This window comes from Mesoplodon bidens (genome assembly GCF_964165515.1).
Source record: "Mesoplodon bidens genome assembly, chromosome: 13".
NCBI classification, from domain to species: Eukaryota; Metazoa; Chordata; class Mammalia; order Artiodactyla; family Ziphiidae; genus Mesoplodon; species Mesoplodon bidens.
The window spans coordinates 88,789,009-88,804,519 of NC_138169.1; the positions used below are offsets into that span (position 1 = coordinate 88,789,009).

The window sequence follows — 15,511 nt, forward strand, 5'->3', positions numbered from 1 at the left end:
AAGATCCCACGTGCCGCGGAGCGGCTGGGCCCGTGAGCCATGGCTGCTGAGGCTGTGCGTCCGGAGCCTGGGCTCTGCAACGGGAGAGGCCACAGCAGTGAGAGGCCCGCGTACCACAAAAAAACAAAACAAAACAAAACAAAACAAAAAACCTTAACGAGGGAAAGGTAAATGGAAACAAAAGAGGATTAGAAAGAAAAAGTTTAGATCAATGTAGGAAGAAGCCATTCTAAAAACCCCACAGTGGTCAGAGGTGGCCGTCGGCAGGCTGCTACTGGCCTGGAGTCTGGAGGCCTGGGCTGTCTGCCTTGGTGGAGAAGCGTTTCTGCCTGAGTAACAGTGACTGAGGGCATAGTCTTTTTGTTTTCCCTTTTTTAAGGCCCTAGGACAACATTTTAAAAAATATAGAATGAGAGGTTTTCATAAGGCCTCTTACAGAGGAGTGTGAGCCCCTGGTACCAGCTGATATCCACATGGGAACCCGTGGGAACATACCCAGCCTGAGCCGCCCATGGGGAGGTTGAGTGAGAGACTTCCTCCTCAAGAGGAAAGCGGTCTTCATCTCATTGCAGTAATCTGTACACAGAGAACGTTCTGGGCTGTGTTTATCTGATTTTACGGAAAGGACAAAATAAAACATACTGATTTGCAACTTATTTACTTAATATTCAGTTATATGGATACTGTAAGTTACTAACTTTTGATCCATTGTTAGATTTTGGATGGTTTCTCTTTTCTGCTGTGAGAAGTGCTATAATGAACATTCTGGTACATACATCCTTGCAGGACTCTATAGGATAAATGCTGACAAGAGCGATGGCTGAGCCATATGTTAGTCATATAAATTTTGATGCAATTTCTAAGAAACAGCAACCTTTGTTTTCTCAAGTTTCTGTGGTCAGGAATCTGGGTGCAGCCTAGCTGCATCTCCTGGCTCTGGGTCTCCCTTAAGGCTCTCAGTCAAGTTGTGTCAAGGTGTCAGCCTAGTAGCCATCACCTCCAAGTTCCACGGGGGTGGAGCTGATGCCAGTCTCATTCTTGGGGTTGTTGGCAGGGCTTGGTGCCTCTTTGGACTCAGGGCCTCAGTTCTGCGAGCTTTTGGCTTGAGGCCACGCTCATTCCTGGACACATGGGCCTCTCCACCGGGCAGCCCACCACCGGCCTGCCAGCAGGAGGGGGAAAGAGAGAGTGTGAGTGCCAGCAGAAAGGTTGAACCGTCTCCGAGACCTAGACTCCAGAGTGATGCTCCATCACCTTTTGTTTTCCTCTTGACTTTTAGGAGGATGTCTCGTGTTTCTTGTGTCAGGTTAGGATAGAATCTTCTTCGTGAATCAAATGAGTACTATTTGGCCTTTTCATTCTTCCATCTCTTATTTCCTCCTTAACTTTCCTATTTACCCTTTTTTTCCCTTACCTTTGCTGTTTAGTTTGACGTAGCAGTACACTCACCTTCCCGTTTTCCCTCAGTCCTCCCATTTTTACTGAGTAACAGGTGCACCCTTCTTGGCCATCTCATTAGTCATACAGGTAGATGTGAAAGAGAGATCTACATCTGTGTAGATCTACATCTGTCTGGGTGTTCCTCTTCAGTGTCTCTCTGGCCTCACAGGTGTCTTCTCCATCAGTGAGAAAGATTGGTGAGTGACATAGGCCTCTGTAGACATCCAGGTAAAGGTTTCCCTTTGATGTGGAGCTGCACCTCTTTGTGTTTGTTTGTTATTTCCGTGTCCAGTGGATAGCACGTTGTGGATGATGCACCAGTGTTACACATATGTGAGCATGTGTGTGGTATCCTGTGCTACTCTGAAATTTAAAGATTTGGTAGCAAAGCTAGAGGGAAGACTTCTAAAATGTCTTCACTAGCCTTAAGGAAGCACTGCTGCATACTAAAAAGTAGGGGTGGCACCACTTACCTGATTTAGTTTTTTATATATTGCCAATTGTACTTTCATTTTCATATAAAAATTTTTCATATATTTTACTTCCCTGGAAAACACTGAGTATTCTGAAGTTTGATAACATAGTTTCCAGTAACTACTGGGAAATGATAAATTTTTAGTAGTAGATTCATGGTATTTGTCAAACCAATTTTGTGATTTTTATAGTGATAAAAGGTATTTCTTGCCAGTTGATATAATCGTCATAAGGAAATAGCAGAGATGTGGTAGCAAATGGCTTTGTCCTTCTGCTTTTTATTTAAGACTCCTGGGAATACTTATCACGAACCAGAAAAGCTATTTCTCTTTTTTTTTTTTTTTTTTTTTTGCGGTACGCGGGCCTCTCACTGCCGTGGCCTCTCCCGTTGCGGAGCACAGGCTCCGGACGCGCAGGCTCAGCGGCCATGGCTCACAGGCCCAGCCGCTCCACGGCATGTGGGATCTTCCCGGACCGGGGCACGAACCCGTGTCCCCTGCATCGGCAGGCGGACTCTCAACCACGGCGCCACCAGGGAAGCCCCATATTTTTCTTTTTTTTGACCGTATTCCTATTTATAAATTAATGTTTGGGTATTTCCATGGTGGATTTTATGTTATAGGATAGTTGTAATTTTTTATCTTAACATGGAATTAAAATTAGTACATCGATATTCATTTTATGGGTATTTACAAGAATAATGCTAATCAGCTTTGGCTCAGTGTTATAGATGTCGGTAGCCGTAGAACATGGGAGAGCAGCTGCAGCCTGGGACAGAAAGTGGAAAGAGGATGATGCGGCCTTCAGTGTTCACTGCATCTGGGTTTAAACTCCTAGTTCTCCAGTTTCAGATTCAGCCTAGAAGTATGTGTTTGACATGTACCTGGAAATTGGGAGGGTAGGACCATTCAGAGTCACGGTCAGATGATCCTTTATGCATGCAAGGTGAAGCGAGAAATTCCAAAGATTATCTCTCAGCTTAATAAGGAAACCTGAACAGTAACTGAATTCTTACACAGATGTATGTATCAAAATCTCAGCAAGGTTTTTTCTTCGTTTGTTTGGTTTGGTTTTAAAGACAAAATAAGATTTTTCTAAAACTAATTTGGCAAGGCACAGGACCTAACATGGCAAAAACAACCTTGACAAGGAGAATAACGTGGAAAGAGTCACTCTCCTAACGTTAAGGCATACTTCCTACTATATTGATTAACATAGGGCAGAAGAAGGGTAGAAACAAAGATAGTGAAACATCAATGGAGAACCCAGAAACACACCCACCCAAATATGCTCAAGTGACTTTTGACAAAGTGCAAAAGCAATTAAGATGGAGGATGGATAGCCATTCAACAAAACAGGCTGGAACTAGTGGACATCCATGGGTGAAAAATGAACCATAATCTAAATGTCACACCTTATATAGATATTACATCAAAGTGGACCAGGGACTTAAATATATAATGTAAAACTGTAAAACTTTTAGAATAAAACAGGAGAAAATATTCAGAATCTAGGGTAGGAAAATAGTTTTTAGACTTGACACCAAAAGCACAATGCATATAAGGGTGAAATTGATAGATTGCATCATTAAAATTAAAAATTTGTGCTTTGTGAAAGAACATGTGAATATGGTGGAAAAACAGACTGGGAGAAAATATTTGTAAGCCATATATCCACAAAGATCTGTATCTAGAATATGTAAAAACTCTTAATACTCAACAGTAAAAAAAAAAAATCAAATTAGAAAATGGGCAAAAAATAAATAAAGGAACATTTAGCCAAAGAAGACATACAGATAGAAAATAAGCATATGAAATGTTTATTCAACATCATTAGTTATCTGGACATGCAAATGAAAGTACAGTGAAGTATTGCTACACATATAGCAGAATGGCTACAATGAACAATGATGACAGTACACACGCTGACCGTGACGTGAAGACGGTGGGACACTCACACGACTCGTGGGGGTATCGAATGTTACAGCTATTCTGGAAAATCATTAGACAGTCTGTTCAAAAACTGAGTATACAACTATCATCTGACCCAGCGGTTGAACTGTTGGACCTTTATCACAGGTAACTATTAATTTAGATTGGCACAAAAGCTTGAACATGAAAGTTTATACCTGCATTATTCATGATAGCCAAAAGTCAGAAACAGTTCAGATATCCTGAACGGGTCATGGTCAGAGAAACTGCTGTACGTTACACCATGGTAGTTTCATGTTAAGAAAACACAGGTCCCTGCCCCTATATTGCTCAGAGTCTTGAGAGGAGGGAAAAAGAAAAAGTATCCAATACTTACTTTGAAGGTTCTAGTCTATGTATTAATGCCTCATAGAAACTAAAACAGGATAAGGGAATAAAGGGTAATGGTCTACAGTTAAGAAACAAATTCCATGTGTGATATGATAGGATCAGGGGAATAAAATACTTATAAATAAAATCGTGGTTACGAATACACGTAACAAAAGAAGAAAACCTGTACTTTGAAAACGGCAAACGTTGTGAAAACACAGTAAAGGAGACCTGGATAAACGGGACGACGTCCCAGGTTCGTGGAGCACAAGCATTCATATGTGAAAATGGCAGTACTCCCAAACTGATCTACAGGTTCACTGCTGTCCCTCGTAACATCCCAGCTGACTTCTTTGCAGAAACTGACAAGCTGATTCCAGAATTCATGTGGAAATACAAGAGATTGAGAACAGCCAAAGCAGTTTTTAAAAATGTGAACAAAATGGGCCTATTCACACTTCTCCATTTCAGAACTTTCTACAAAGTTAACATTAACCAGGACAGTATGGAATTGGCATAAATTAAACGTTGAGAGTCCAGAAATAAAGCCTTAAATTTCTGGTTAACAGACTTTCAACAAGGGTGCCTAGAAGATTCAGTGGGATGGGGCTGTGTTTGGATGGGTGCTTATTTTTGACCCAATACTGATTATGAGAGTCTTCATTTTGTTGTGTGCAGCTGTAAGTCATTCATGTTGTGGTTACATAGTATGCCTTTTATCCATTCTACTGTGGTGGATATTTGGGTTGCTTCTAAGTTTTGCCTGTTAGGAATGATACCTCTGAGTCATACTTGACCATGTCTTCTGGCTCACATGTGCACACATTGCTGCTGCATGTGTACTGAGGAGTGGACTTGTTGGATCTTGGGGTGAGTGTGTATGTTGCACTTGAGTACTTACTGCAAATGATTTTGCAAAGTGATGTATCAAATTATACTCAGATCAACAGTGAGTAAGTGTTCCCATTCCTTCATGTTTGCCAACACTTGGCATTGCCAACCTTTTAAATTTACCATTTCCAAATTGTACATAGTGGTTGTGGTTTTAATGTGCATTTCTGTAAAGACTAACAAAGTTGGACACCTTTTCATATGATTTTGGATATCTTTCTTATTTGGGAAAAGCCTGTGAGAATCTCTTGCTGTTTTTCTTCAGAGTTATCCTTTCTTAACAGTTTGCAGGCCTTCAAGTATTCTGGATGGGAGTCCTTTATTAGTTTTATGTTGTGAATATCTTTTCCTTCCTAGCGTGCTTTGTGGAACAGAGATGCTTAATGAATTCAATATATTATCATTCAAAGAAAAATTCTAATGAAGTCAACCTTATTAATCTTTTCAACTGTAATAAGTTTTTTTTAAATTGTGGTGGTAGGGGGAAGGAGTCTTGTTTAAGAATTCTCTTCCTACCAAAAAGTCATGAAAACATTCTTCTGTATTATCTTCTAGGTTTTATTGTTTTGACTTTGACATCTAAAAAAATTTTATTTATTTATTTATTTATTTATTTATGGCTGCGTTGGGTCTTTGTTGCGGTGAGTGGGGGCTACTCTTCATCGTAGTGTGCGGACTTCTCATTGCGGTGGCTTCTCTTGTTGTGGAGCATGGGCTCTAGGCGCCCAGGCTTCAGTAGTTGTGGCACATGGGCTCAGTAGTTGTGGCTCGCAGGCTCTAGACCGCATGCTCCGTAGTTGTGGTGCACGGGCTTAGTTGCTCCGCGGCATGTGGGATCTTCCCGGACCAGGGCTCGAACCTGTGTCCCCTGCATTGGCAGGCGGATTCTTAACCACTGTGCCACCAGGGGAGTCCCTGACTTTGACATTTAGAAGTATAATTTGTTTGGAGTAGATTTTCTTGTTTCGATTGAAGCAGAGGCCAGGTATTATCTCTTCTCATCACCCATGGGTATCCAGTTTTCTGAGCACTGTTTATTGAAAAGATGTTTGCAGTGCCAACTTTCTCATAAATCTGGTGTCCATGGATGTGTGGGCCGACTTCTGGATTCTCTGCTTTTTCATTAATATAATCATCCATCTTAGTGGAATACCATTTTGTCTTAATTATTCTATTTTAATATTTAGTTTTGTTATATTGTACAGACAACTCTCCATGTTGTTTCTCACACTTGTCTAGTCATTCTTGGCCTTTGCATTTCCCTGTAAATATTAGGAATATCTTGTCATTTCCCACCAAAAAAAATGTTAAAATTGTGATTGGGTTTGTGTTGAATGTATAGGTCAATGTATGCGCACTTCACATCTTTGCAATACTGTATATTCTAATTTCAGAACATGGTGTTTTCTATTTTCTTAGGCTTCATTTAACTTCTTTCAGTAATGTTTTACAGTTTTTTGTTTAGAAGGCTTGCCCATCTTTTATCAGTTTTATTCTAGTGCTAGTTTTTTCATATTACCGAAATGGGCATATTTAAAGAAATATTTACCTTCTTGCTGTTTGTTACTGGTATGTATGTTTCTGTTTTCTGTGTCATTAATTTTGCTCTTATATTTGTTTACATCCTTGTACTTTCTTCGGGATTTATTGGCTGGGTTTTTTTTTCCTGCTTTCAAATGGATATTTAGTCCTTTGTATATTTTTAGCCTCCCTTTTCTGTTGTATGCAGTTTAATCATGTATATTTTCCTCTTATCATTTTCCTGACTTCGGCTGTGTTCCACACATGATATGTTGATATGTTGAGTTTTTATTACCATTTCATTAACAATATTTTCTAGTTTCCTTTGTGATTTCCCCCTTCACCTAAAGGTTCTTTAGGTCTTAACAATTGCCTAAAGAAATGTTAGAAATAATAGCTCTATTCTACAGCATATCTTCTTTCAGCTTTAACAACTTACGTTTGTTTTTGTTGCTTGCTGACTGACAAGTAGTTCATTTCTTTACTGTGTGTAGATAAATCTTAACTTAGGTCTTAAAGAATATAAATAATTCATGAAACTATGTGAAGTATTCTTATTATAATTATATTTTTCTTTTAGTTTGTACATCTATCCCAACTAATTAATTAATGCTAATTAGTAATACTAATTAATACTAATTATTATTAGTAATACTAATTAATACTAATATTAGTAATAGTGATTAAATAAATGTATGAATAGTGACCTTTGAGTTTTCCTCCTTTTCTGCTTTGTAAATTTGTGGGGTTTTGTTTGCTTAGTTGTACATTTATTCTTTCACTCAACATTTATTAAGTGTTTCGTTTTCAATATGCTCTGTTTTGTGTAAGGTGGTGGAAGAACACTGTTCTCACTTTCTAGGTCACTTAGTCTGATAGGGAGGACATCATTTTTTTATAAGGCAGTAACTATTATATTGTACGTGTGAGTTGAGGTACAACAGAGGCCACAGAAATGGTAATATTTAACATTTTTCAGGAAATGAAGTAGTTTTCAGGTCATCACTAAATGCCATTTACATGGTTCATTGATGCAGAAAAAAACTTAGAGGTCTAACTAAAATATGAGTTAAAATATTCATTTTTATTATACAAATTATGAATGTTAATTGTTTAGCATAGAGTTGAAATATAACATTATTTTAGTTGTTTTTAGGAGCTATTTCTCCTTTGGAATGGAATTGTATTAATTTGTAAACTTGCATATAGATAATTAATATTTTATATTACTCTGCAGAATCAAAGAATTCCATCGGACATGGTATTTCTTAGGACATCAGAAAAAGCAGGTATTTTTATTTTTATTTATATTGCTTATGATTGGTATTTTGGCAGTTTAATTTTCATTTTGAAAGATAAAAGTTAAATTTATTCTTGTAAGAATTTTTCTTTGAATGATAATGTATTGAATTCATTAATTTCTAAATCACATTTAACTGTTTATGTTTAAAACAATGATTTTACTGTATAATATGTTGGTTTAAAAAATATCCTTTCCTATATCAAGTGAAAGTTTTCATTCAAGTCCATTTTGATATCTAAATAGATGGTGATGTTCCTCAAAACTTGATTGCTATTCTGCATTTGCAGTTTTATTTCTCATTCAGCAAACATTTATTTAGGACTTACTATGTGCGGTGCTACTTGTTGCTTAGAATACAAAAGGGAATAAAACCAAGTTGCTCTCTTCAAAGAGTTCATGATCTACTTACTTATGGAAGTACACACATTGACGTTTAGCAATACTCTGATTGTATGGATAGTATAAGTATTAAAAGACATGTGGAGGGCTTTGCTGGTGGCATAGTGGTTAAGAATCCTCCTGCCAATGCAGGGGACACGGGTTCGAGCCCTGGTGTGGGAAGAGCCCACATGCCGCGGAGCAGCTAAGCCCATGCACACAGCTACTGAGCCTGTGCTCTAGAGCCCACGAGCCACAACTACTGAGCCTGCGAGCCACAACTACTGAGTCCACGTGCCACAACTACTGAGCCCGCATGCCACAACTGCTGAAGCCTGTGCGCTTAGAGCCCGTGCTTTGCAACAAGAAAAGCCACCACAATGAGAAGCCCACGCACCACAACAAAGAGTAACCCCCGCTTGCTGCAACTAGAGAAAGCCTGCGAGCAGCAATGAAGACCCAATGCAGCCAAAAATAAATAAAGAAAGAAACAAATAAATAAATAAAAGACATGTGGGGGTAATGGGAGGGAACAGACAATTTGCCTACGTGAGTTGAAATGGGCTTCACAGAGAAAATGATACTTATACGGCCAGAGCTTTAAACAAGAAGAAGAAGGTGCAAAAGGGGTAATGAGAAGGAAGCCTCATGTGCTCAAGGAGAAAAAATCCATTGGTTGGAAATCAGGAAACCTAAAATCTAGTCTGCTTTGACCAATTTCTAATTATATGACCTAGCCACGTGGTCATACATTTTCATCATCTCTAAAATGATGAGAGGTTTGTCAAGTAATATCCAAAGTTCCTTCTGCCTTATATTTCTGACTTTGTTGCATAAATAAGCAATATTTTTATGGGAAGCTCAGCATATGTATTATTATCTGTAGCCTGAAAACTCTAGAAAGGACATGGTTAAAATTTAGAGTTGTTGATTTAGTTTTTTCTCCATTTATAAACAGTGGGGGGTTTTTTTGTTGTTTTTTTGTATTTTTTTAAAAATTTATTTATTTGGCTGTACCGGGTCTTATTTGCGGCATGTGGGATCTTCAATGCCACATGCGAGGTCTTAGTTGTGGCACGCGGGATCTAGTTCCCTGACCAGGGGTCGAACCCGGGCCCCCTGTGTTGGGAGCGAGGAGTCTTAACCACTGGACCACCAGGGAAGTCCCTAAACAGCGTTTTTTTAAAAGGACACTTTAAGTCATGAGAGAGAAGAAAAATGTTTTCTCTTTTCACCAACTGTAGTTATGATTACTTACATCGTAAGATGAGGCTGCCATTAACAGAAGAATTCAGTTACACCTAATAATCAAGTGACCTCTGTACACTTGATACCTTTACTTTATTGTGTGCTATTTAATGTGTGGTTTTGTTTTTCCCATAGGGTGGAGACTGGAGAACTACTTTTCCAGTTCATTTCCCTTTCCTGTCCAGTTAGATGGGGCCATGCCCTGAGGTGTGGCCGAAGGAGGGTGGCTGAACGGCATGTGTACCACTTCCAGCCTCGGCTTTCCCTGTTCTGGCTATGTGTCCATGGCCAGGGTAACCTTGGAAGCTGCCTGTTGAAGGTGGCAGAGCTTCCCTCAGTTTAGGTTCCTTAATGACTGTGTGGAACAGACTCCCCTCCCATTCTGTCACCAAGTGGACTCTATATGACAAAGAAGTATTATCAAGTACCAGAGTTGCAAGGTTTATCTTTTACAAATAGCTAGTGTTCCCTTAACACCTGCAGAGCTGTGTCAGGCAGTTAAAACTCTGCCTTTGCCTTCACTTCTTGTTTGTACAGAGCCTCAAAGTCAGCCAGTGTGAGAGATTTGGGCCTCTCAGGTTTTCAAGGGCACTGTGTGCAGCCCTGCACTGGCAGGTGGCCTTCTAGGCTCTTGGGGATATGATAGAGCTTTTGCTCTTGTTATCTGATTTTTCAGCTTTTCTTTTAAATTTTTTTGGTCAGCTTGTTGTTTACCCCAGTTTTAACCACCACCCAAGGTAGCTGTGACATTAAACAATTGCCACTGTTTGTTTTTGACAAACATTCCAGGGAAAACACATTCTCAGTGAATGAGCTGTGGGTTGAGTCAAATCCAGACAAGCTCTACCTGGTCAGGTGGTTACAGTTGTCTGGGCATGGGGTTTGGGGAGTCCCAGCCCTGGTTTGTTCCCCTCACTGGCTACCAGACTGTTGGTTTTCTCAGCTACTGTGGAGTTTGACTGGGGGCAGGGTACTGGAAAAGGGACAAGTCAAAACACCACACATCTCACTCATAGCTAGATTTAGCCTTGTTTCTTGAATAAATGCACCTGGGATTGTTGCAAGTCTTTGATTATTTTCCAGAGTTTTGAAAAAGTTGCTTTAGACAATTTTTGCTTATGTTCTCATTACAGTTATGGAGGAATGGGTTTTCAGAGATTTTTACACTGCCATCCCTACTTATTTATGATTTCTTTGTCTTTGTTTGTAAATGTATTCAGTATAATGAATAACAAAAAGTTTGCATTTGGGAGATACTTTTTCTTTTTCTTTTTTGGCTGCACCACTCGGCATGCGGAATCTTAGTTCCCCGACCAGGGATCAAACCCATGTGCCCTACACCGGAAGCACGGATTCTTTTTTTTTTTTTTTTTTAAACCCATGTGCCCTACACCGGAAGCACGGATTCTTTTTTTTTTTTTTTTTTTTTTTTTTGCGGTACTTGGGCCTCTCACTGTTATGGCCTCTCCCGTTGCGGAGCACAGGCTCCGGACGCGCAGGCTCAGCGGCCATGGCTCACGGGCCCAGCCGCTCCGCGGCATGTGGGATCTTCCCGGACCGGGACACAAACCCGTGTCCCCTGCATCGGCAGGCGGACTCTCAACCACTGCGCCACCAGGGAAGCCCGGAAGCACGGATTCTTAACCACTGGACTGCCAGGGAAATCCCGGGAGATGCTTTTATATTTAATTGCCCTTGTAGTGATCATGGTAGGAATATATGTAAGATTAAGAATATTATGCTCAATGTGGAAATGGCTTTAGGTAATTAACTTAGAAGAAATAGAGTATATAAATTATGTTAGGAGATAAAATGTGAACAAAACCCATCTCTTTAAAGCTGGAAGATTGTTAGAAATGTCAGTTTTTCAGAGGAAGAATCTGAGGGCTAGTAAATGTTTGCTGAAGTTTTAGAAATTGTTCTTCAGCCACCGTATCATTGTTATGGCGTAATAAGATAGCAAAACATGAAGAGAATATTAGAGCATTAGGCAAGTGAGATACTCTCTGATGTGCCAACTACAGATAAATAACGTTATATCCAGACTGATTATGTTTTAAAAATGTTTTTTTTCTCAAATTTTGTTTTGTATTCTATGTTGTAGGGACAGTTTCTCTCTGTAGGGTAATGATATTTAATATTTTGGAGGTCATGGGTCTTTCTGAGAATCTTAAGAATTATCACTTTGTTCCTCCGAAAAATGTACATAATATACCTGTATGCTAAATTTTTATTATTTAACATATTCCTGGATGGTTATTAATGGCTCCAAGTTTAGGACCTTACTGTCATCTGTTTTAACCTGTGGTTCTATTATATTCCTCAGTTTTATGATTTTTTTTCTGTCAAATTTAAATTGTTAAAACAATTACTGTTACTCTTAATGGAGATAGTAAAATGTCAGATTACTGTTTCATGATATTTTTCTTCTCTTTATAAAATGGACCAGACAGCTTCCCAGCTGTATAAAATGTGTCGTAACACTGCTTTCAATCAAGGATTCTTAGCTTTAGAAATTCTGTTTGTGTGACTTTATATAATTATTTAAGGTTTTAAATTAAAGCCTTGTTTTTAAACATACACGTTTAGAATTTTTTGTGTATCTGCTAACACTGTTAATATTACTTTATTATTTTTCAGTTTCAGTTCAGAAAACCCCGGTAATACATTGTCTGTTATAGTAAGGATCTCTAAACCCTAGCCAGTATGAAAGTCTTCAATCTATGCAGCGTGTTGAGTTTGGACAATAGCCACTGGGCGTTTGTCAGTACGGCTCAGTGCGTCTCTTCGTGGCATCATATTGACTGTGTATTAATACAGGGTATTCTGTTGGGCCGTCAGTTGATTGTTTAGAATGTAAATGAAGCTGTTGATGGATCTGGTGACTGATGGCTTAAATTCCAATTAATCAATTGCTTCATCAGTTTCTTAATTCAGATCAAATATCTCCTGAACGCACACAATTCTTTTAGTGGTATTAAGAGAAATTAATGCTTTAGAACTAATTTTCATCCATCTCTTATAAATGCCAATATCTTTTTCACTTGTCTCCTAAGTGATGACATTATCATTTAAGTGTTTGGGACATATTACAATAGCTCAGCTGTCACTTGTTAGAGGGCGAGGGGTAGGTAAATGACACTGTACTCATCCACATTCTCTCTGTGGTGCTATTCATCTTGCCACCAGCTTAAAAATTTCATGCAGAGTCATTAAGTCATATAAATGATTGAGAAATCCAGTTTAATGGCAAACGATCTGGTGTTGTATATGCAAAGCCAATGTCTATTTTTCTTTTCTTGGGCACATACTGTAGCCTGTCTCTTTCAGACCTATTGGAGTTGTGAGCTGTTGCAGGCAGTCTGCTAATATTACAGGGTCACTTATTACAACATATGACAGACTCATGTGCCCTGTCTCACCGCGTCCCATCAATTACTTTATCACCACTTGATGCGCTCTCCTTGGCGACATATACACGAGTTGATCTTCGTTTGATTGTCATGAAACCTGTCCTTTGTTGTCAACTCTTGTCAATTATACCAAATAAAATCAAGTATTCATAAGAAGTCAGCAATAGGGTATAAGCCGACCAATTTAATAATTCATTTTTACCGAGCCTCAACTGACATCAGTTGTAGCTAGTGCTTGCTGTTAAAAACTTACGAGATATACTTCGTGTAAGGCAAGTCAAGTTGGCCATACTTCGGATTTTGCTGCGGTTCATTCCCTCTCTCTGTCTCTCTCTCTCTCTGTCTCTCTCTTTAAATCATGTCAGTTACTGTGAGCCTAGTAATGTAATAGTACTGGAAGGTCAGTCATACGTCAGTTTCCTCTAAATTTTAAAAAGAGCGTGTAATTATTTAACATGAGGCATAGCCTTTTACTTTTAAGAATGGCAAATATATTGTTTCCCGTGGTTAATAAGTTTACAGACACCTAGATAAGGTATTAGTTTCACTTTTAGAAACACAAAATGTTTGAAATTTAAGAGACTGGAGATATTCTCACCTTCTCTTATTTTGTATGTTAGAAAGCAAACCTGGAGCCAAGCTGTTGGCATGGATGTCTCAAAGTATGTGTCATACAGAATCTAGAATCCAATCCCTTTTAAGTTGCTTTTATGCTTTGTAAAACACACACATACAGATATATATAACCATGCATATATTTAAGAGGGAAAAAAATCAATCTTGAGAAAAAGGTCTAAGTGTAAAATAATGGGTACTGCAAATTTCCTTGTCCTCCTTTTTAGTTGAAACCAGTTATTCTCCTTATCATAAATCTTTTGACAAATAATACATAACAAAATTTATTTACATAACTAGATATATTTTTCAGGGTGCATGAAATCAGATGAAGGTCTCATAGATATATCTTCAACAGATAAACTAGGTGACTGAAAAATTTTTTCTTAGCTCTCTATCCTATTATGTCTTAGAGAAGTGACTTAACCTGTATGAATCTCCTAGATTCATGCTGGCAACACTAATGCCTGTGCCATCGGTAGTTAAAAGGATTAAATGTACTTGGTTCAGGAATCACTGGGGCGCATTTCAGATACTGAATTGCTGGTGGCTGTAATTAGTTGAAAGTGCATTGGCTCCAAGAGAAAAGTATTTGGTATTTACGCAGAGTAAGAGAGGCAGGAAATGCTTACAGATGTGCAGGGGTCCATTTCTTCTAGGGGTGGATGTGGATTTGCACGGACCCATTTTAGTTTTAGAACATTGTGCAAAAGGTGCACTGGACTAAGCTGTGTAAAGATGTGTTCTTACATAGCTACCTTAGCTAGCTCCCCAAATTTGAGAAATAATTAGCTAAGTAATTAGTAAGTTCCTGGTGTATACCATTCGCTGGCAGATTTTAATAGATTTTCCTCTAAATTTTACACCACCACTCCAAAGTAAGTCTTATATTTTCCACTGTGCACATGAAAACCTTAATAAGGTGAAGCACCTGGACAGGGAGCGTCAGTGAGTGGATTGTCAGGCAGTGCTCAGCCCAAGACTGGCTCTTCCCACTGCTCCACCAGCTTTTAAGTTTTGAATTGTCTTCAGTACTGTTGACGCTTGGGCCTGGTATTTCTTTGTTGTGGTGGCTTGTCTCTGCACTGCAGGGTGTTGAGCAGTATTCTTGGCCTCGACTCCCCGGGTGCCAGGAGCACCCTCCCAGCCCCCACCCCCAGCGCCTACTATGAAAACCAAGTCTCCAGATGCTTCCTGGGGGCAAAATCGCCCCTGGTTGAAAATCACCAGAGGATTGTTTCATCCACGAAAATCCCTAAAATAAATCTTCAGTATTCAGTTGTATATCTTTTGAAAGTAATTGTTTTAATATTCTTCAGAGATCTTTCTTGGTAAGAACAGATTGATTCTGTGGAATTTTAGCCATGACCTACCCCAGCTCCATGTGAAGGAAGCTTCTGCTCTAGGCCAGTGCAGCCGAGAAGTCAGGGCCCCCATCTCCCTGCAGCTCCCAGGCGAAGGTCAGGGCCTCACCCTGGAGGGGTGCCCACCCGTCTAATGCTTCTGTTTTGCTGTAGTGATCACTACTGAAAGGTGACCTGGCATACGGCAGCCTCTTCCTCTGGATAAAAGGTAAAAGGCCATGAGATAACTTATTGATGAAATTAGCAGCTGAAGTGGAGAGGACATGCAGTGTGAGCTCTACTGCAGGACCACGTTTGCAGTCAGCCGTTCACCAGAGCTGCACTGGTGCTGAGCTGCGCTGATCAGTAGTATAATTCTACATGAAATTGATGGATAGGAGCACACACTGATACAGGGAAAGGGGAGCTCGGCAATACAAATATGAGAAAAGTACAATGGAGAGTAGTCTCCATCTTTGCGGGTGTTCAAATATAAATTTAAATGTGCATTTCTATAGTGCAGTTTCAGTTATTTGCAGTGTTCTTTTCCTGCAAAGAAAAAAGTTTGTATAATATGTTTGGTGT

General features: G+C 39.3%; 1 protein-coding gene across 4 annotated transcripts in view; it reads left to right on the plus strand.

Moving 5' to 3' along the window:
- Window positions 1-15,511, plus strand: part of ATP9B (ATPase phospholipid transporting 9B (putative)) — a 206,060-nt gene that overhangs the window by 47,323 nt on the left and 143,226 nt on the right. For all 4 annotated transcript variants that reach the window (XM_081253348.1, XM_081253346.1, XM_081253347.1 and 1 more), the window contains one exon: window positions 7,864-7,915. In XM_081253348.1, coding sequence (XP_081109474.1) covers window positions 7,864-7,915 — 52 coding nt within the window. The remainder of the gene's footprint in view (window positions 1-7,863; window positions 7,916-15,511) is intronic.